General features: G+C 40.9%; 2 protein-coding genes across 2 annotated transcripts; both read right to left on the bottom strand.

The window, feature by feature from the left end:
* Positions 1–57: 57 nt before the first annotated feature.
* Positions 58–10,859, bottom strand: LOC124387559 (C-C motif chemokine 8-like). The gene is made up of 5 exons (XM_046851971.1): positions 10,815–10,859; positions 10,603–10,679; positions 1,231–1,331; positions 641–752; positions 58–434 (listed from the first exon to the last, which is right to left on the bottom strand). Exons 1-5 carry the CDS (start codon positions 10,857–10,859, stop codon positions 320–322), a joined length of 450 nt encoding a protein of 149 aa, XP_046707927.1. The 3' UTR covers positions 58–319.
* An 8,940-nt stretch (positions 10,860–19,799) lies between these two features.
* LOC124387977 (C-C motif chemokine 3-like) lies at positions 19,800–20,971 on the bottom strand. The gene is made up of 3 exons (XM_046852607.1): positions 20,787–20,971; positions 20,177–20,288; positions 19,800–19,996 (listed from the first exon to the last, which is right to left on the bottom strand). The coding sequence occupies exons 1-3, from the start codon at positions 20,854–20,856 to the stop codon at positions 19,882–19,884; spliced, it is 297 nt and encodes a 98-aa protein (XP_046708563.1). The 5' UTR covers positions 20,857–20,971; the 3' UTR covers positions 19,800–19,881.
* Between the last annotated feature and the right edge of the window lie 566 nt (positions 20,972–21,537).

Consider the following 21,537-nt stretch of genomic DNA (forward strand, 5'->3'; position numbering starts at 1 on the left):
TCTACATTAATACACAGAAATAAACAATACACAATAACATCTTATAATACAGTCATTATTTATTGATTTTAATTCTTTTACAGGTTTTTATTGAATATAATCAAAGTCTTTTACTGTATTGTGTCTGATTAGAAAACTATATAAACTATATAACTATATATATACCAGAGTCTAAGAATAAATCAGATAAATGATCCTGGACACAATTTATGATTTAATATATAATGTAAAAAAGATTGTTCCTGCTGAACTACAGAAAAAGTGAATTCTGTATGAATATGAATTACTCATTAAAGAGAGAAGATGGATGAGATGGAGATTAAAATGTACTCATATAAGTATTGATCAGGATCTGGTCAATTCTTCTCATGTGTCTCTGCACCCACTTGAGATCAGGATCTACACACACCTGACGGTTGTTCTTCAGGGTAAAGCTGCAGATTAGAGAGAAGATGTACATCAGTGTAGAACTGCAATAAAATCAGAAAATCACACACACACACACTCCAAACCTCCACCATTATATACAGTTATATTATATTACACACAATTATACAATAATAATGCACATGAAAATGATCACTTTTTATTATTATTCATTACAATCAATTAAAAGAACAATGAGGAGGTGAAAACTTACATGACTGCAGATTTTGGACACTGAGGGTCTGTTACTTTATACCCTGTAATGACTCTGATAGGGATTGGAGTTCTCTGGTATCTGAAGCAGCATGTTGCTGGTCCAATTGAGTCTGTAAGAAAACACTTCCACATTCAGTTCTGTGATTAAATGGTCAATAATTCGATATTAAACACTTTTATATTCAATATAAAATGCAGGTCTGATGTATCTGTTAAACTGTTGCTGAATCCTGTGTAGCGACTCAGGGATAAGAGGGACAAACTTATAATACAGATAAATTGAGTATATAGTTGGAAGCACAGTCTGCCTGCTTTCTCCACCATTATATGTAGCGAATTTAGCTCGCAAAGAAAAGGGAATATTTATAAGTAATTATAACGGGTTATAGTTACTCCTAAATATTGAAATTAAGTTGAATTGACGGTAATGGAATTAACATTACACTTATTTGTCTGTTCGTCCGGCAAACAGACAGTATAATTTTATATTAATTCTATAAAAGAGGTATCTCCCTGGCCAAGAAAGACGTAACCCCCTTTACTTTATACTGTAAATTAAATGAATTAAATAGAGCATGTAGTTCAGACCTGATGTTTGCCCCGGGGGTCCGAGCCTTTCCGGTCGAGCCGAGTGAGCGAGTTGCTCTCTTGACTGATCTCCGACTGGACCCGACTGCACTCTGACTGGACTATGATTAGTTGGGTTCAAGATATTTTAAAGGTCCTGAACCCCACCCATCCTTGGGGGAATGGCCAATGCTATGGCCTGAAATTTTGGAGGGAAAAACTTCCTTTGTTCATGCATCTGTGGGCATGGTTTACTTGCTATACTTGCTTTTGGAGGACTTTAAAGTTTTATTCAAAGTGAATTAAGACGGTATGGTACATTTCATGATAAAATGCACCATTATTTGAAAAATAAAGAAACAGATAATTTTGCGGTCATTTGGATACTAAACATGAAAGGGAATGACAGTATAAGGCAGAGGTACATTAACTTACAGAGATCAGTAATTAACTGATGTTAATACAATGTTGTATTCTGATAAATAAAATGCACCGTTGTCAGGAAAGTAAAGAACAGATAATTCTAAGTCAATCAAGCCTTAAGAAGAGAAGAGACAACATTTAACACAGAGTTACATTACTAAACATTTTAAGGTTTGAATATTATTGATGTAGAGGTAAACACTTGCTTTATTTATAGTAGAAGATACAAACAAGATGTATGTTTGTATCATGTGAAATGGGACATTCTATTTATTATTTAATTAATAAAAGAATGCTCCCTTTTGGTGTGTGTGTGTCTGCATATGTGTGTGTGTCACAAACAGACGTACTGGGGCCGAGTTCCGAGAGTGAATTGTTTTATGGTCTGAGGGTCGCTGTGAATTCAACCAGAGAGGCCAGGGGGGTTATCTGGTTTTTGGGGTGGTGTGTATGTGTGTGTGTGTGTGTGTGTGTGTGGGTGTGTGTGTGTGTGTGTGTGTGTGTGTGTGTGTGTGGTATAGAGACTGGCTTGTGTTATCAGTCTTCCGGGGGGGAGTGTGACACTTTACTTATACACCACCCCAATAAAAGTTTCACCTTTTGATTGAGATGTAGATGTCATAGGTTAAAAGGAATGCCTGGGACATGAAGTCTAAATGACCTGTGCCAGACGCTACACCTGGATCCTGATTGGTTGCCAGGTGTTGATTAATTCTGTAGAACAGCAGCTCTGACAGTAGTGCAGGTTTATACTGTATTAATGCTCGTTCTGATACGCTTTCTATAGCAACAGTTCAGTCACAGTGACGTGTACAGCAGACGCATTAGAAACGTGTAGTCTTCATCACACTGCTTCATCACTCAGCATTTTACTGTAAACACTGAATATTTTTATAACCTGTTTTTGCTGTAGTAATAATAGCAGCAGTAACAGGTTATAAAAATATTCAGTAATAACAACAACAATAATAATAATAAAAATATTAATAATAATAATCACTTTATTTGATATTATTGAATATCAAAAAGAATATTTTATCTTACTCTGGGCCGTTGTAAAAGACTAAAGGCAGGTGAGAATCAGCAGAACCAGCAGGAGACCACGAGAGATCATGACTGATGATGATGATGATGATGATGATGATGTGAACAGAATGATATTAATGCAGATCCCCTTCAGTTTATATAGCTGTTTCAGGTGGGTGTGTGTGTGTGTGTGTGTGTGTGTGTGTGTGTGTGTGTGTGTGTGTGTGTTTGTGTGTGAGAGAGAAATAAAAATTCCACTTTGAGTAAAAAAACAAATAAGACTCACAGCAGTGGATCTAAAATTAGAAAGAACTGAAAATATAACAGAATAATCTTATAATGTAGTATAAAATTAAATTAAAGTCAATTAAATTAAATAAAATGAATACAAATATTTTTGAAGGTTCAATAAAATCACTTCAATAAGCCATTTATTTGCAGAAGACAAATACTCATGCAGATCGAATTAATCAGGGTTTAGGGTTTAGGGTTAGAGTTAGGTTTATGTTTATGTGTTAGGGTTAGGGTTTATGTGTTAGGGTTAGGTTTAGGTTAATGGGTATGGGTTAGGTTTAGGTTTATGTGTTAGGGTTAGGTTTAGGTTAATGGGTATGGGTTAGGGTTAGGGTTAGAGAGAGAGAGAGAGAGAGAGAGAGAGAGAGAGAGAGAGAGAGAGAGAGAGAGAGAGAGAGAGAGAGAGAGAGAGAGAGAGAGAGAGAGAGAGAGAGAGAGAGTTTTGTTTGAATGACAGTTTTTTTATATGGGAAAATATGATTAACAGTATTTAGTGAATTCATGTTTAAAGTGTAGAAGTATAGGCCAAGTGTATGTTTAGGTATGAAAGTTTTTTGTTTTAATAAAGTGCATTTTGTAAAAGAAATATAAATGATCTATTAATGGAGAGAGGAAAGAGATGATTCACTTCACTATGTATATTAATCAGGGCTGTCAAAATTACAAAACTCAATTTAATGGCAATAATTTTCTTTAAGTGAGATTAATTAGGCGCACATTTGTGTTTGACCATTTTTATAAAAATTATAAATACATTTATATAAAAGATGCAAAATGAAAACCCTCGACACATGGCACATTTATTCTCGACATCATTCCTTTACTCAGATATATACATAATAATAAACTCCACTGAAAAATATTTTTTTATTATTTTTTATTAAATCATCTTTAAAAACGGATGATATTTGCTCTAATACACAAATCTACATGCACAAGCCTGGTCATGGTTTAACATCCAGGATAACTGCGATCTCAAGTTTCCAGCACTTTAGGCAGATTTGAGATCATTTCTTAAGAAGGTTTTAACCTTTACTTTATTATGGAAGAACCCTGGCCATAAAATCCTACATCAACTTCGAGTTCCCCAGTGAGAAATAAAACAAACATTCTGTTTAAGTAAAAACATCAACTATGAGGCCAATGTGGTGAAGTTTCTGTAACCGCGCCAAACTTGTTTCAACATCGAGTTGCCAAGTCTCTCAGTGGCTGTGATGTTGGGTTTCAAATGTGTAATGTAAATTTGACCCTTAAAAATAGTAAATATTGCCCAAATAGTGCCAACCAAATGTGGGCCACTTTTGGCAAAATCAGCGTGAGAGTCAAAAAGGTCAGAGGTTGTTGGCTGGAGGATTAACGGTGGAGAGCTGGAGGAGTAAATTCACGGTAAGTTTGAATAAATATAACTGATTAAATGTGGTTTTATGTTGGCTATCGCTTTGTTATATTCATTTGGAATCTGCACGTTATGTGATATTAGAGTTAGTGATAATTTAGCAGATTAGCGAGCTAGCATACACGCTGCAATTGAGAAAATAAAATTGTTTAATGTACAGCTAACCATGATTTATCCGTGTATAATACAGTACACTGTGATATGTCTGTCAAAACAAAAACGGGGAAATTAGAGGCAAATCCATTTCAATTTCAAAATTACAATGCTTGAAACAACAGTACACACATGCACAAGTCCCAAAATAAAGCACAATGTCTGTAAGCAAATACACAAAACCCAAAGCAGAAGAGAATTGAACATTATATATTGTTTTAAATTAGCAAGCATTTATTTCTTTTATGTAAACATTACTGTCACTTCCTGTGGCAATACAGTGCACAAATTGTAAACAAATAAAGAGACTAAAAGGGTGGTAGGGATTGATTATTGATTATTGATTATATAAAGGAATCATTTAAAAAGATGTGTAGAATGGCCATGGCATTGATGGGCCCAGTCAATGTTCATTTGGTTCCTGTTGACAAGGTTGTTGTAGTCTTCACTTTGTTAGGGGTGGGTTTTTTGGACCTTTGCACTGTAAAGTAAATATGGTCTGTTTTTTGGGGGGGAGTTTTGCTGCCGTTGTTGGATTGGTAATGTGATGTTTACGTTTGTGGCATTTAGCAGACGCCCTTATACAGAGCGACTTACAACTGAGCAGGGAAGGGTTTTAGGGCTTTTGCTCAAGGGCCCAGCAGTGGCAGCTTGGTGGTGGTGGGATTTGAACCTGTAATCTTCTGATCCAAAGCCCAATGCCTTAACCACTGAGCTACCACCTCCCCAATAAAGTTATGTTTTGTAAATGTTATAAAGTACTGGATATTCTATGCCAATATTAATAAACTTTCTTTTAGCTTCTCCTGTTAGGGGTCGCCACAGCGGACCATCCGCATGTTTGATTTGGCAAGTTTTTACGCTGGATGCCCTTCCTTACGTAACCCTCCCCATTTACCCGGGCTTGGGAGGCTCACTAAGGCTTGTGCAACCCTAATGGCTGGGGTTGATTCCCTGACCGGGGATTGAACCCGGGCCGCAGCGCTGAGAGCGCCGCATCCTAACCACTACATCACCAGGGAACCTATTTTATGCCAATATTAATACATTTATAAATTACAAACGTATATATTTTCAAAATATTTCTGGTGTACCAGTTCTAACATTTCATTTGCTTCATAGATGATGGTCTGCAGTCCTTTGGTGTTACTTGTGGCCCAAATTTGGCAAATAGATTCATCCAGTACGATAGGTGAGCCAGAACAAGGTGTTGGATCTGGGCCAGATTTGGGCCAGTTCTGGTTGGTTTGTTTTATTGTTGGCTGACTGTTGGTTGTCCTTTGTCCTACATGTGACCCAAATCAGCCAAACAGGAGGAGACCATCCAAGTGTCATCATTCCATGCGGTGTGTGGGCCAGACGAAAATGTCTGATCTGGGCCTCAGGATTTTGGTATCTGGGCCCTGACTTTAAATTCCTATCCATCTGGTGTCCGTGGAAAAAAATACATCAATAATGCTACAGTGTGTATTTGACAAACCTACTTTTATGAATCAGCAACCACACAAACCTACAGTGGGAGTTGGAATTATTTAATTTATTTAATCAACCCATAAGAGTGAACTCTGTCTTCTGGTATGTCAATATGTGAATGCTGATCTAATGGTGCCAGCTGAAGACATCATCTTATGTGTTTGATCAAAAAACAAAAAAAGAAACAACCTGACTCAAAGAAATCAGGTGAGATCGCAGGTCCGGGGACCTCTAAGACTGAGAGATCCAAACCGAAAGTAACGGGAGTTAGGGTGAGGAATCTGCTGAGAGACTCAAGACTGGGAGATCAAAAGTAAAGTCGAAAGTAACAAGAGTTAGGGCAGGAATTTCTCCAGGCAAACCCAAGAAAAACCCAAGAGATAATAGTGATAACAGCATCGGTAAATACTCCCCTGTGTGGGAGAGTCTTGACGACAAACAGCACTGAATAAAGTTCGTGTTGTGCCAGTTTAATGTTTGAACTTGACATTGGACTGAATTCCAGGTCACCACAGAAATCAGGGGGTCAATATTTTGGTTCTCACAAAGATCCACAGCCTATGCATGACATGACGACCTACTGAGCAAAGATCATACCTAAGGCTGACCATTGGGCCAAAGCTGCTGTAGAACAGCAGCTTTGACAGTAGTGCAGGTTTATACAACCTGAATGTCATAGATGCCTCTGGCTTCACCTACACTTTTACTGCGGTCAAGAAGGCCATTGTTCCACCACTAAGTTGGGCCTGAGCCAGTGCTCTTCCAGTCTTTTATTTACCACAACTTCAATGTTCTGACCAAATGCCTGTTTTCTCACCCCTCATAGATTCAGGGTCTGCAGTCAACCCAGTCCACTGCCGGGTAGTGAAGGACTTCAAGATCCCTCTCGTTCCCTGTGCCATGCCATTAAAAATCACTGCAGTGGACAACCGCCAAATAAGTGATGGCCACATCACTCATCAAACTGTTCCAGTAACATTACGAGTGGAACTATTACATGTGGAAACATTAGTATTGTTTGTGACCTCCTCGCCTACCAAACCTATCATTATAGAATTTCTGTGGCTTCAGGCACAGGATCCAGTGATTTCGGGGGACCAGAAAGAATTATGTCAATGGTCCTCAGACTGCATAAAAAACTATATGTAGAATCAGGTTATTGTGCCATGCCACTCTACCTACATCGAAAGCCCAAGTTTAATCATCGGTTCATGTTTCTAAAGAATTTGACGACCTGAGGGAGAGTAGAGGAAAGACTATGATACTACCCCTTAATGACCATGGTACTGTAGCATCAAATTGCTTCCCAATATGGCGCCCCCTCAGTGTCGGGTATACTCCAATCAGCACCAGAAATCAGGGCCATGGATGAATACATCGAGGAGGCAGCGGGTTTTATTTGTGCCTCCACATTACCAGCTGCAGCAGGATTAATCTTTGTGGAAAGGAAGGACGGTGGGCTGAGGGGCTGTTTAAACTCTATTACTGTCCGATATCCTTGGTAACTTTTGCCCTCCTATTTTACAAAACTGGACGTTAGCAGCACCTACATGTTAAAGATTAAACACGAATGGAAACATGAATGGAAAACTGCATTCCACACCACAAGGGGACACTATGAGTACTGGATCATGCTCTTTGGCCTCACCATCACGCCAGTGGTGTTCCACTCATTTATAAAATAAATTTCTTGAGACCTGCTGAACTCTGTGGTGTATTACGGCAAACCCTGTGCTCTGACCTGAACTTCTAAACAAGCTGGAGTATGTGGAGGAAAAAGTAATTTCATGCTGCCACGGTGGATATTTGACAAACAAAGCCTTCTTTCATGAATCAGCAAACACACACACACACACACACACACACACACACACACACACACACACAAACACGCCTGCACTGAAAATTGACATTTCTGGGTTTATTTTTAGTCTTTTGGACTCTGAGTGAACTCTTAACATTTGAATACTGATGTAATAAAGCATGCTGAAGACGTTCTCATATTTGTTCGAGCAAAAACATTTAAAAAGGTTATAAAAACAAAAAAAAACCTGTCTGTGAATCACAATGTTTACACATTACAGCATGTTTTTACACTCTGGTAAATGTTTTCTTTCAATTTACATGCTAAAGTAACTTAAGGTTGTTTAAATCAGTCTGTCTGTAAACCTGCTCAGATATTTGTTCTAAAGTAGTATGCTGGTAAAGAAGTTTATTGTAGATACACATCACATACCCGAACGTCCATGTGATTGTATGGTGTGTGGTTGTTCTGTGTGATCCTGTTGATTTGTTGTAGTTAAATTAGTGAAAGTTGTTGAGATTCTGTGACCTTGTATTGTTGAGGAATCCCGTGTTTACGCAAAACTGATTCATGATTTCATCTGTGATAGAAAAAAGGGAGAAAAAACTTTTTCAATTGAAAATCACTTCAGTCTCTGTGTTAAAACTGGACAAAGTGAGCAGATTTTGTAAAACTTTCCCTTGGCTGTTGTTCTGGAATGAAAGCAGGTGATCACCAGTAGAACCAGCAAAACCAAATGACTGTTGGAGAACATGCTGAGTTTTGTGTTTTCTGTATCTGTCAGTCAGGGCGTGGTCGGGCATCAGGAGACGCAGGTAATGTCAGTGAGACGACTGGTAGGACCCAAATGCAGGACGCAAGTGGAAGAGCAGTTAATGAGTCTTTAATGAGCACAAAGACCTTCTGAAAAATGATTAGCATTTGCTAAGGAGCAATATAAAGCAGGCAACACAAGTCCAACAATATAGTCTATAAACGCAAAACATCAGCAGGTAAACACCCTTGAGACACCCTTGAGATGGGAAGGAACGGTGACGAGGTGACGAGGAAGGGTGAGTGACAGCGGAGGACTCTGAAGGGCTTGAGGCGGACCATCTTGAAGGTTGGGAAAGGTGTAATTAAATGTAAGGCAAGTCTCCAGCTGATGGCCTGCAGAAGCAGGTTCTGGCAAAAATTTGGATCGTCCAGACATCTTGACAGGAAAGAACGTGGCTCTGCGTCGGAGTGACTGCCTCTGCGAGGCTTGAAGGTGGAGCGATGCCTTTTGTAGAGAGCTGAGATCTATATCTATTTCACATACTAAAAGGCATTTATTTCACTCCACTAATGTTCTTCTTGTCTTTCCTAGACAGGGTTCTACTGTGGTCAATTCCAAAAACATGCAAAGTATAAAAGGATTGACAATGACAGCTATGGAAAGCCTATGGATCTCCAAACCTGAAAACAGCATTGGATAAGGTTCTACTTGTATCATTTCACTTTTTGAACCCTATCAAAATTTTCCTTTTTTTGTGTATGATCTGAGGATCTTTCGAGCCAAGATCATGCCTAAAGCTGATTGCAGGGCCTCACATGACCTGACCAGGATTCTCTCCTAAAAGATTTCATTTATCATTTTGTTCCATTTTTTGTTTCTATAAAAACAGTTATAATGGATCCACATTGTATCTTCCTCATGTTCTGTGCTGAATGGTTGAGTCACAGAGACCACAATGCATTTCAAGAGCAAAGTGTCAGAAGTGCAGAAAGCACCACTTGAGGGCGACACTGACAGAGAGCAGACACACACACACACACACACACACACACACACACACACACACACACACACACACAAACTCTAGGTGATGTAAATTCAGTCTGATTGTAGTGAATCAGTAAATATGACTCATGCAGATCACTAATGTGTCGATTATTTCAGATCCCAAATTATTTGTGGCCATTTTTCTGGGGCTGTTTTCTAAACTCTTATTCCACATTATGATTCTACACTTCTGTTTAATTTTTTCTAAAATTCACTTATTTAAGAGTCACTTATTTCTCATTCCTCCAATTGAGTTAATGTGAGCCAGCAGTTGCTGATTGGTGGGGCTGGGATTTGAACTCAAAACCTTCTGACCAAAAGTCCAACCATGAGTTACTACTTTCTGGTTGTGAAGGGGGGATGGTGGGGAACTGATTTGTGTTGCAGATGGACATTATTTATTATTTTATTGACTCTCAAATGAAGCTTGAATGAATCCCCCCTAAACACCACATGTGACTTTATATGTGATTTATTTAATATATATTATATAGACGTCCACTTACACAACCTTTACTGTGTCTACATTACTACACCGAAATAAACAATACACAATAACATCTTATAATACAGTCATTATTTATTGATTTTAATTCTTTTACAGGTTTTTGTTGAATATAATCAAATTATTTTACTGTATTGGTGTCTCATTAGAAAACTCAAATCAGGATTTAAACACTTTATTGAGGTTTGATCTGTCTTTCATTCAGGATCTGGTCAATTATGTTCCTGTGGTTCTGCACCCACTTGAGTTTAGGATCTACACACATATGACAGTTGTTCCTCAGGGTAAAGCTGCAGATTAGAGAGAAGATGTACATCAGTGTAGAACTACAATAAAATCAGAAAATCTCACACACACACACTCCAAACCTCCACTATTATATACAGTTATATTATATTACACACAATTATACAAAAATAATGCACATGGGTTAGGGTTCATTAAAATAAATAAAAAGAACAATTAGGAGGTGAAAACTTACAGGTTACAGGTTTTGCACATTGACGGTCTGTTACTTTATATTCTGTAATGAGTCTGATAGGGATTGGAATTCTCTGGTAACAGAAACAGCATGTTGCTGGTCCAAATGCAGCTGTTAGAAAACATTTCCACATTTAGTTCTGTGATTAAATGTTTAATAATGTCAGCGAGCCACCAGCCACGCCTCCCTCCAATACTCACAGTCTCATTAATCCTCTTCCTTAGAAGATCGGACCTAAAAACCTACCTTAATGCCGCTCTCCGGAAGGCCTTCACCCTGGCTCCAGAGCATGCTAGCGTGGCTACACCTCTCAGCCCAATGCCACTTCCAGCTTCCTACTCTGGCAAATTGGCCGATTGCAGCGGCTTCCTGCAACACTTCAGTCTCTACGTCGCGATGCAACCTGCCAGATGTCCCACCGAATGCTCCAAGGTCGTGTTCCTAATCTCGCTACAGACTGGAAGGCTCTATCATGGGCCAGTGCGATGTGGAACATCAGTCGGGACATCATCAGCGCATACTCCTGTTTCACCAGGCACATCACTGAGGTGTTTGGTGTTACGACTGCCAACCACCACTACAGCCTCCACCGCTTGGGGAAGGCCACGTACTGGACTGCAGAGGTTTGGGGGCGCCACAGTACCTTATGCGCAGGCTATCCTGATTTTTGCAAGGAGCCCGGGTTCCAGTATGGCAGCCTACCAATTCCCCAGTCTCCAAGCCTCACTGAGTACATCACCCAGTCTCCAAGCCCCACTGGGGGCATCGCCGAGCCATAGTTCCTCGCTGGGGGTACCGCTCAGTTCTTGAATTCCACTGGGGATGTTGCTCTGCCCCCAAGCCCAAACGAGGCCGTCGCTCCACCCCCGAGGCCGGACGAGGCAGTCGATCCGCCCCGAAGCACGGACAAGGCTCCAGAGTCCTGCCAAGGGTGCAACCATGCTCAAGAGTCCCACCAAGGGTGCCCGCTCCACCTCAGACCTTATCTGGCCTCAAAGGTGTTCCAATCAGTGGCAGTTTGCAGCAAATTTCGCGGTGTCTGCCGCTGGCACCCCACCTTCCTCATGCGTGCCTGTCCAACACTTCCCTACTACAGACCTCATCCACCCACCCTGGATGGGTTGCAAGGCCTTCCTTGGAGTTCCCTGGCCCACCTGGCAAAGGTGGGATTGGTGCATCAGGAGCTGCCCCGGGAGGAGGGGGTCATGTCAGTGAGCCACCAGTCATGCCTTTCTCCAATGTTCACACTCTCACTCAGCCTCTCCTTCCTACAAATCACCTACACCTGTCCTCCATTTACCCATCCCCTTTATAAGGTCCCTATTCTCCTTCACTCATGGTCCGATCTACAGGTTACTTTCATAGATCACTCCGGACTACCTACTGCTCGGTTCCCTGTGCTTCCATGCTCCTGGCTACGTTTCACTGGAAGCCCTCAGTTAAGTGTACCATTTGCTTCAGTCATCTCTCTTATGTGTGTACATTTAGACAATAAAAGACATTCTGTGTTACTCCTGGTTTCTGATGCTTCATCTGTCTGTGACAAATAATAAGATATGAAACACTTTTATATTCAGTATAAAATGCAGGTCTGATGTATCTGTTTCTTTAGTTCATGTTTATACTGAATTAGTGTGCTTGTTTTAATACGTGTCTAAAGCAGAAACATATTAGAAACGTGTAATTGTTGATGTAATGTTTTCTCTAAAGAGATTTTTATGTAAAAATTATGGAAGGAGTCACCAGTGTCAATATTTTTTGTTTTTTTGGAGGGGAGGGGGTGGTGTTAATCAAAGAGAACATAAAATTTTGTAATGGTAAAAATATGCTGTGGTTTATATAAAATAAAAACATTTGGGGGAAACTAATCAACTTTAGACTCATAAAAGTAGTAATAACCATAATGGCTGGTTTACTACAGCAAAAACTATAAATAATAATTATATTTAAATGACAGTATATGAACAAAATTATATTAATGCAGAGATCCCCTTCAGTTTATATAGCTGTTTTAGGAGGGTGTGTGTGTGAGTGTGTCATAGAAATTTTCACTTTGAGTAGGAAACCAAATATATCACAGGAAGCTCATCTAAAATAAGAAAGAACTGAAAGTTTAATCAGGATGATCTCACACAACATTTACACATCAATGAGAATTTCTGGCCAATAATTCAATTCAATTTATTTTTTGTTTAGTGCTTTTAACAGTGGACATTGTCTCAAAGCAGCCTGGGATGGCATAAGATGAAACATTAAAAGTAACCAGACTCAAAAGGGAACCTCATCCTTATATGGGTGGCACCGAATGTCCATTTATTACAGATAAACGATGATGAGGTCCAGTGATGGTGATCAAATGCAACCTGTCGTCCTGAGTCAGTGTAGCAGACTGTTGATATTAACTACAGTCCAAATCCATCTATAAAGCTCCTTAATTTAGAAAACCAGAAGGTAACACAGAAATGAGGGACCTCTGGGATAAAGACTCCACCAAACCACTGTCAACAAACCTGAGTGAACGTGTGAGAGTGAGGAGATGACAGCTTCCAAATATCCCAGTTCACCAAACACTTGATATCCATGATCCCTCCAGATCTGCTTCTTTACCTCACAAACACCTACTGATTTAAGACTCCACTAAATGTATATGTTTTCAGCCTCGACTTGAACACTGAGACTGAGTCTGAGTCCCGATCACTGATTGGAATGTTGTTCCATAACTGTGGTCTTTATACAAGAAATATCTGCCCCCTGCTGTAGTCTTCATTATTTGAGGTACGAACAAATAGCCTGCACCTTTAGAAACAGGATTTTAGGGGGTCTGGTGTTTATTTATATGTTGAACTGGACACAACAATGTCCTGTAGTTCTTTGGGACCATTGACTGGGTCGTCTCCTCTTTTGTGTGAGTGTCGTGCATCCCTCGATACTGTTGTCTCTAAAAATACCAATAAAGGGGTCTTGGTCTAAAATGTTACAGAACCCAGTCATTAGGGGGGCACAAGCCAGTGCACTCTTAGTGCCGGCCCCAAGCCTGGGTAAATGGGGAGGGTTGCGTTAGGAAGGGCATCCAGCGTAAAACATGTGCCAAATCAAATATGCGGATCACAAATGAGAATGTCATACCGGATCGGTCCAGGCCCGGGTTAACAACGACCGCCACAGGTATCATTAGCCGACAGGGTACCGGTGGAAATTGGGCTACTGTTGGCCGAAGGAGGAGAAGGAGAGGAGGAAGACGTCTACAGAGACAGCAGGAAAAGGAGGAGTGTAGGAGAGTAGAGGTTCGGGTTGGTACTTTAAATGTCGGTACTATGACGGGTAAAGGGAGAGAAGTAGCTGATATGATGGAGAGGAGAAAGGTAGATATGCTGTGTGTTCAGGAGACCAAGTGGAAAGGGAGTAAGGCCAGGAACATTGGAGGTGGGTTTAAACTGTTTTATCATGGTGTGGATGGGAAGAGAAATGGTGTAGGGGTGATTCTAAAGGAAGAGTACAGTAAGAGTGTAGTAGAGGTGAAGAGAGTTTCTGATAGGGTGATGAACGTGAAGGTGGAAGTTGAAGGGATGATGATAAATGTCATCAGTGCTTATGCTCCACAAGTTGGCTGTGAGATGGAGGAAAAGGAAAGATTCTGGAGTAAATTAGATGAAGTGGTAGATGGTGTACCTAAGAAAGAACGATTGGTGATTGGGGCAGACTTTAATGGGCATGTAGGTGAAGGAACAGAGGTGATGAGGAGGTGATGGGTAGGTATGGTTTTAAGGAGAGGAATGTGGAAGGGCAGATGGTGGTAGATTTTGCTAAAAGGATGGAAATGGCAGTGGTGAACACGTATTTTAAGAAGAAGGAGGATCATAGGGTGACGATAAGAGTGGAGGAAGGTGCACACAGGTGGACTATGTGCTATGCAGGAGATGCAACCTGAAGGAGATTGGAGACTGTAAGGTGTTGGCGGGGACAGTGTAGCTAGACAGCATCGGATGGTGGTCTGTAGGATGGTTTTGGAGGCGAAGAAGAAGAGGAGGAAAGTAAGGACTGAAAGAAGAATAAGATGGTGGAAACTGAAGGAGGAAGAGTGTAGTGTGAGGTTCAGGGAAGAGGTCAGACAGGGGCTTGGTGGTGGTGAAGAGGTGCCGGATGATTGGGCAACTACTGCAGGAGTGATGAGGGAGGCAGCTAGAAAAGTACTTGGTGTGACATCTGGAAATAGAAAGCAAGACAAGGAGATGTGGTGGTGGAATGAGAAAGTGCAGGAGAGCATTAGGGGAAAGAGTTTGGCAAAACAGAAGTGAGATCGACAGAGTGATGAGAAAAGTAGGCAGGAGTACAAGGAGATGCGGCAGCAGGTAAAAGGGATGTGGCGAAAGCCAAGGAAAAGGCATATGAGGAGCTGTATAAAAGGTTGGACACTAAGGAAGGAGAAAAGGATTTATACCGATTGTCCAGGCAGAGGGACCGAGCTGGGAAGGATGTCCTGCAAGTTAGAGCAATAAAGGATGGAGAGGAAATGTGTTGACTAGTGAGGAGAGTGTGTTGAGAAGGTGGAGGAGTATTTTGAGCAGCTGATGAATGAGGAAAATCACAGAGAGAAGGTTGGAGGATGTGGAGTTGGTGAAGCAGGATGTAGATAGGATTAGTAAGGAGGAAGTGAGAGCAGCGATTAAGAGGATGAAGAATGGAAAGTCGCTTGGACCAGATGACATACCGGGAGAAGCGTGGAGATGTTTAGGAGAGATGGCAGTGGAGTTTTTAACCAGATTGTTTAACAGGATTCTGGAAGGGGAGAGGATGCCTGAGGAATGGAGAAGGAGAGTGTTGGTACCGATCTTTAAGCATAAAGGAGATGTGCAGACCTGTAGTAACTACAGGGGAATTAAGTTGATCAGTCACACCATGAAGTTATGGGAAAGAGTAGTGGAAGCCAGGCTGAGAGAAGAGATGACCATCTCTGAGCAACAGTATGGTTTCATGCCGAGGAAGAGCACCACAGATGCCTTATTTGCTTTGAGGATTTTGATGGAGAAGTATAGAGAAGGACAGAAGGAATTGCATTGTGTATTTGTGGATTTAGAAAGCGTCGACAGAGTGCCAAGAGAGGAGTTGTGGTATTGTATGAGGAAGTCAGGTGTGTCAGAGAAGTATGTGAGGGTGGTGCAGGACATGTATGAGTACAGTGTGACGGCAGTGAAGTGTGCAGTAGGTACGACAGACTGGTTCAGGGTGAAGGTTGGACTGCATCAAGGATCGGCCCTGAGCCCTTTCCTGTTTGCAGTGGTGATGGACAGGTTGACGGACGAGGTCAGACAGGAGTCTCCCTGGACTATGATGTTTGCAGATGATATTGTGATTTGTGGTGAGAGTAGAGAGCAGGTTGAGAAGAGCCGGGAGGAGTGGAGATATGCGCTGGAGAGAAGGGGAATGAAAGTCAGTAGGAGTAAGACAGAGTACATGTGTGTGAATGAGAGGGAGGGCAGTGGGTGATGCGGTTGCAGGGAGAAGAGGTGGAGAAGGTGGAGGTTCAGGTACCTGGGGTCAACAGTGCAAAGTAATGGAGAGTGTGTTAGAAGTAAAGAAAAGAGTGCAGGCAGGGTGGAGTGGGTGGAGAAGAGTGACAGGAGTGATTTGTGATAGTAGGGTATCTGCAAGAATGAAAGGGAAAGTTTAGCAATGTTGTATGGATTAGAGACAGTGGCATTGAGTAAAAGACAGGAGGTGGAGCTGGAGGTAGCAGAGCTGAAGATGTTAAGGTTTTCGTTGGGAGTGACGAGGATGGACAAGATTAGAAATGAGTTTATTAGAGGGACAGCGCATGTAGGATGTTTTGGTGACAAGGTGAGGGAGGCGAGATTGAGATGGTTTGGACATGTGCAGAGGAGGGACATGAATTATATTGGTAGAAGAATGCTGAAGATGGAGCCACCAGGTAGGAGGAAAAGAGGAAGGCCAAGGAGGAGGTTCATGGATGTGGTGAGGGAAGACATGCAGGTAGTTGGTGTGAAAGAGGCAGATGTAGAGGACAGGGTGGTATGGAGACAGATGATCCGCTGTGGCGACCCCTAATGGTAGCAGCCGAAAGAAGAAGAAGAAGGTCTAAAATGTTACAGAGGGTTTCATCTCATGTCTGTTTAAGTAGGAAATCATTGAGGGGAATTCCCTTGCATGGGCGGATAGAGGTGGGGTGTTTTGGGGGTCAAGAACAGGTCTTGGAAAGCAACCTTATTGGTCTTGAGCTGCCTTTTACACCTCCTACACACACACATGTACTATATATATATATATATATATATATATATATATATATATATATATATATATATATATATATATATATATATATACATGTGAAAAAAGTAATTTCATGCTGGATATTTGACAAATAAAGCCTTCTATAATGACTCAGCAAACACACACACATACCCCCAATGGAAATTGATGTTTCTGGATTTATTTTTAGTCTTTTTGAACATTTGAATTCTGATCCAATGGAGCCTGCTGAAGATGTAATCTCATTTTTGTTCAAGCAAAAAATAAAAAATAATTATAAAAAGAAAAAACCTGTCTGTGAGTCACAACGTTTACACATTACATCATGTTTTTACACTCTGGTAAATGTTTCCTTTGCATTTACAACAAGTGCTAAAATTACTTAGTAAGTTTAAGGTTGTTTATATATGTTCTAAAGCAGTAAGCTGGTGAAGAAGTTTCACATACCTGAATATTCACATGATTTTATGATGTGTGTTTGTTCTGGGTGATTCTGTTGTTTTGTTGCAGCAAAATCAGTAAAAGTCGAGATTCCGTGACCTTGTACTGTTGAGGAATCCATGTGTTCAGGTGCATCCGTGTTTAGACAAAACTGATTCATGAGTTCATCTGTGATAGAAAAAAGGGAAAAAAAACTTTTTCAATCGAAAATCACTTCAGTCTCTGTGTTAAAACTGGACAAAGTGAGCAGATTTTGTAACACTTACCTTTGGCCGTTGTTCTGGAATAAAAGCACCAGTAGAACCAGCAGAACCAAATGACTGTTGGGGAACATAGCTGATGGTAATGGTGGAAAAGTAAATGAAAGGATGAGGGCTGTTGAGGATACAAGTGGTCAAGAGGAAATAGTTTTATCACACAGGAAACTCATATGTGTCTTTCACCTACAGCATGTACAGCTCGAGTGCACTGGTGCAGAGAACAAACTGCAGCAGAACATGCTGACCACCACCACAGGGGCAGTAAAGAATTTGCACACACACTTAATAAATAGTTCAGTAGTTTGTAAAAACCTTGAATAAACATGTAGTACTATCAGAGCTCTGAACTTAACCTCTTAGCCTTCGGCACAAATTCTGGGACTTACAGCTAATTTGCTCTACCTAAATTTAAATGTTAACAGTTCCTGATAAACAGTTCCTGGGCTACATACACAATTTAAATATATTTAAAAAGAAGACACTTTGAGCTTCATTGTCTATTATTCAAAGTTGATATTGCTCAAAAAGATTATAAGTTATAGGAACAACGAATTACTGGCTGTAGCAGCCTGACTCTCTGAATAAGGAAGGAAGCACCCTGATGGTCCCTTTCCTTAGGAGGGTGCGCACTTCCTGTTACAGGACCAGAGCCTGTTCCAGAAGCATGGCGGGACACGACCCGAACTGAATCGAGTAGCATCTCTCTATGTGCAGGACCCACAAGATACGTCTAGCAGGCCTTCCCAAGCTGCCAGGAAATCTCTTAGCGGAACCAGCCTTTCGAGGCTGGCCTCTGACCAACCCTCCCAGAGCGGCTGGAGCAGTGCCTGGCAGCCATTGGAGCCTCCTGAGAGGCAGCAGATCTCCTCCATCCGTGGTGAATTTCCAGTGAAATTTCCACATGAATGGAGGGAGCCTGTGGGAGGGAAGCCTGGTCTCCTCCTCTGCCCAGGAAGTCTGATCATGGAGCCAGCCCACCTAGGCTGGCTACTGACCCTTTCAGAACAGCTAGGGAGATCCCCTGCAGCTGTATTTGCTTCCCAAGCAGGCCCGGGTCCCCCCTTCCCCAGTGGGGACGGGAGGAGCACCCTGTGGAGGGGGACTGCACACTGTTGAAGAGCTAACAGTCTGGCCTAGCATCCGACAAATCTCCCTCCTCAGAGAAAGAGATTCAGAGCACCGCGTCACGCACAACAGAAGAAAGGCCCGCCTCAGCGGGAGCTCCACCCCGGTGTACAGGGGATCGGCCCAGCAGAGGAGGCTGTAAAGGACTCATCCGAGCCCCATGACCTTCGGCGCTGCTTCGCCTCAACGAGAGCCGGACCTGAGGCGTGTTGAAGATCACTCTCCTCGAAGAGTGATCTCCAGGAGCAGATTGTGTGAATAGCTATGCGGCTACAGAACTTACTGGGCATGCTCCACTTCCAAGCAAACTACACTCAGTTCTTGCATGTCTCCTCATAATGAAACAGGGGCAAGAAGCAACACACATTCGGAAGCTTGCTTTAGCCATGTTGCACAGAATTACACACAAAGCGCTTACCGGAACAACAAAAGCTGATGTCGCTCCAATCGCGCTCCCATTTTGTAGCTTCCTGGTTTGCACGATGTAGCCCACCAATGACGTTACAACTGCATATTGGCCAGATTTTACACATGATTCAGAGCATGAACAATGCGGAGGCATTTCCAAAGCGCTTTGATGCAGCTGTAGTTCCTGAGAGGGGAACTTTAGGTGATGTAAATTCAGTCTGTTTGTAGTGAAACAGTAAATATGACTCATGCAGATCACTAATTTGTAGATTATTTTAGATCCCAATTAATTTTTTATCCCATTTTTCTGTGGCTGTTTTATAAACTCTTATTCTACATTATGATTTCACACACTTCTGTTTGATTCTTTCTAAAATTCACTTATTTAAGAGTCACTTATCTCTCATTTATACAATTGAGTAAATGTGGGCCAGCAATTGCTGATTGGTGGGGCTGGGATTTGAACTCAAATCCTTTTGAACAAAAGTCCAACCACTGAGTAACTACTTCCTGGTTGTAAGGGAGTATAGTGGGGAACTGATCTGTGTTTCAGATGGACATTATTTATTATTTTATTGACTCTCAAATTAAGCTTGAATGAATCTCCCCAAAACACCACATGTGACTTTATATGTGTGATTTATTTTATATATATTATATAGACGTCCACTTACACAACCTTTACTGTGTCTACATTAATACACAGAAATAAACAATACACAATAACATCTTATATTTCAGTCATTATTTATTGAAGTCTTTTACTGTATCGTGTCTGATTAGAAAACTCAAATCAGGATTTAAACACTTTATTAAGGTTTGTTCAGTCTTTCATTCAGGATCTGGTAAAGTCTTTCCATGTGTCTCTGCACCCACTTGAGTTCAGGATCTACACACACCTGACGGCTGCTCTTCTTCAGGGTAAAGCTGCAGAACAGAGAGAAAAATCTCAGAAAATCTCACACTCACACACTCCAAACCTCCACCATTATATACAGTTATATTATATTACACACAATTATACAATAATAATGCACATGAAAATGATCACTTTTTTTATTATTCATTACAATGAATTAAAAGAACAATGAGGAGGTGAAAACTTACATGACTCCAGGTTTTGTACAGTGACGGTCTGTTACTTTATACTCTGTAATGTTTCCTATAGGGATTGGACTTCTATGGTAACTGAAACAGCATGTTGCTGGTTCATTTACACCTGTAAGAAAACATTTTCACATTCAGTTCTGTGATTAAATGTTCAATAATAAGATATGAAACACTTTTATATTCAGTATAAAATGCAGGTCTGATGTATCTGTTGCTGTAGTTCATGTTTATAAATAACAAACGTGTAATTGTTGATATGGTGACGTTTTCACTAAAGAGATTTTTATGTAAAAAGGATGGAAGAAGTCACCAGTATCAATACTGTTTTTTTGTTTTGTTTGTTTATTTTGGGGGGGGTTGTAAATGGAAGAGAATGTCAAATATTAAAAAATCTAAAAAAATGCTGTGGTTTCGATAAAATAAAAAAGTCTTGGGAAAATAATCATCTTCAGACTGTAACAGTAACTTGTCTTCATCACACTGCTTCATCACTCAGTATTTTACTGTAAACACTGAATATTTTTATAACCTGTTACTGCTGCTATTATTACTACAGCAAATACTATTATTAATAATAATAATAATTACAAAAGTCAAGTTTTCTTACTCTGGGCCGTTGTAAAAGACTGAAGGCAGGTGAGAACCAGCAGAACCAGCAGGAGACCACGAGAGATCATGCCTGATGATGGTGATGATGATGATGATGATAATGATGATGGTCACGATGTGAGCAGAATGATATTAATGAACATCCCGTTCAGTTTATATAGCTGTTTCAGGAGGGTGTGTGTGTGTGTGTGTGTGTGTGTGTGTGTGTGTGTGTGTGAGTGAGTGAGTGAGTGAGTGAGTGAGTGAGTGAGTGTGTGTGTGTGTGAGTGAGTGTGTGTGTGTGTGTGTGTGTGTGTGTGTGTGTGTGTGTGTGTGTGTGATAGAAAGTTCCACTTTGAGTAAGAGATCAAATATATCACAGGAAACTCATCTGCAGGTTTCATCTAAAATTAGAAAGACCTGAAAGTTTAATCAAAATGATCTCACACAACATCTACACACACCACTGCCAATGTCTATTTATTACAGATAAATGATGTTGAGGTGCTGTGATGGTGACTTTTGACATTAACTGAAGTTCAAATCCATCCTTAAAGCTCCTGTGTTACTCTGGAGAACCAGAAGGAAACACAGACTTGAGAAATCTTTGGAATAAGAGCTGCACCACACCACCATCAACAAACCTGAGTGAACATTTGAGAGTGAGGAGACGAAAGCATACAAATATCCCAGTTCACCAAACACTCCATATCCATGATCCCTCCAGATCTGCTCCTTTACCTCACAAACACCTACTGACTAAAGACTCC

The sequence above is a fragment of the Silurus meridionalis genome, chromosome 6 (genome assembly GCF_014805685.1).
Source record: "Silurus meridionalis isolate SWU-2019-XX chromosome 6, ASM1480568v1, whole genome shotgun sequence".
Taxonomy (NCBI): Eukaryota; Metazoa; Chordata; class Actinopteri; order Siluriformes; family Siluridae; genus Silurus; species Silurus meridionalis.

Coding starts and splice junctions, on each gene's coding strand:
- LOC124387977 (XM_046852607.1), bottom strand. CDS start 20,856: ATGATCTCTCGTGGTCTCCTGCTGGTTCTGCTGGTTCTCACCTGCCTT. Junction 20,289..20,786: donor GTCTTTTACAACGGCCCAGA/GTAAGAAAACTT, acceptor GTTTTCTTACAG/GTGTAAATGAACCAGCAACA. Junction 19,997..20,176: donor TGTACAAAACCTGGAGTCAT/GTAAGTTTTCAC, acceptor TCTGTTCTGCAG/CTTTACCCTGAAGAAGAGCA.
- LOC124387559 (XM_046851971.1), bottom strand. CDS start 10,859: ATGCTCTGGAGCCAGGGTGAAGGCCTTCCGGAGAGCGGCATTAAG. Junction 10,680..10,814: donor TTCCGGAGAGCGGCATTAAG/GTAGGTTTTTAG, acceptor GTTTTCTAACAG/CTGCATTTGGACCAGCAACA. Junction 1,332..10,602: donor GACTCATTACAGAATATAAA/GTAACAGACCGT, acceptor AACTAATCATAG/TCCAGTCAGAGTGCAGTCGG.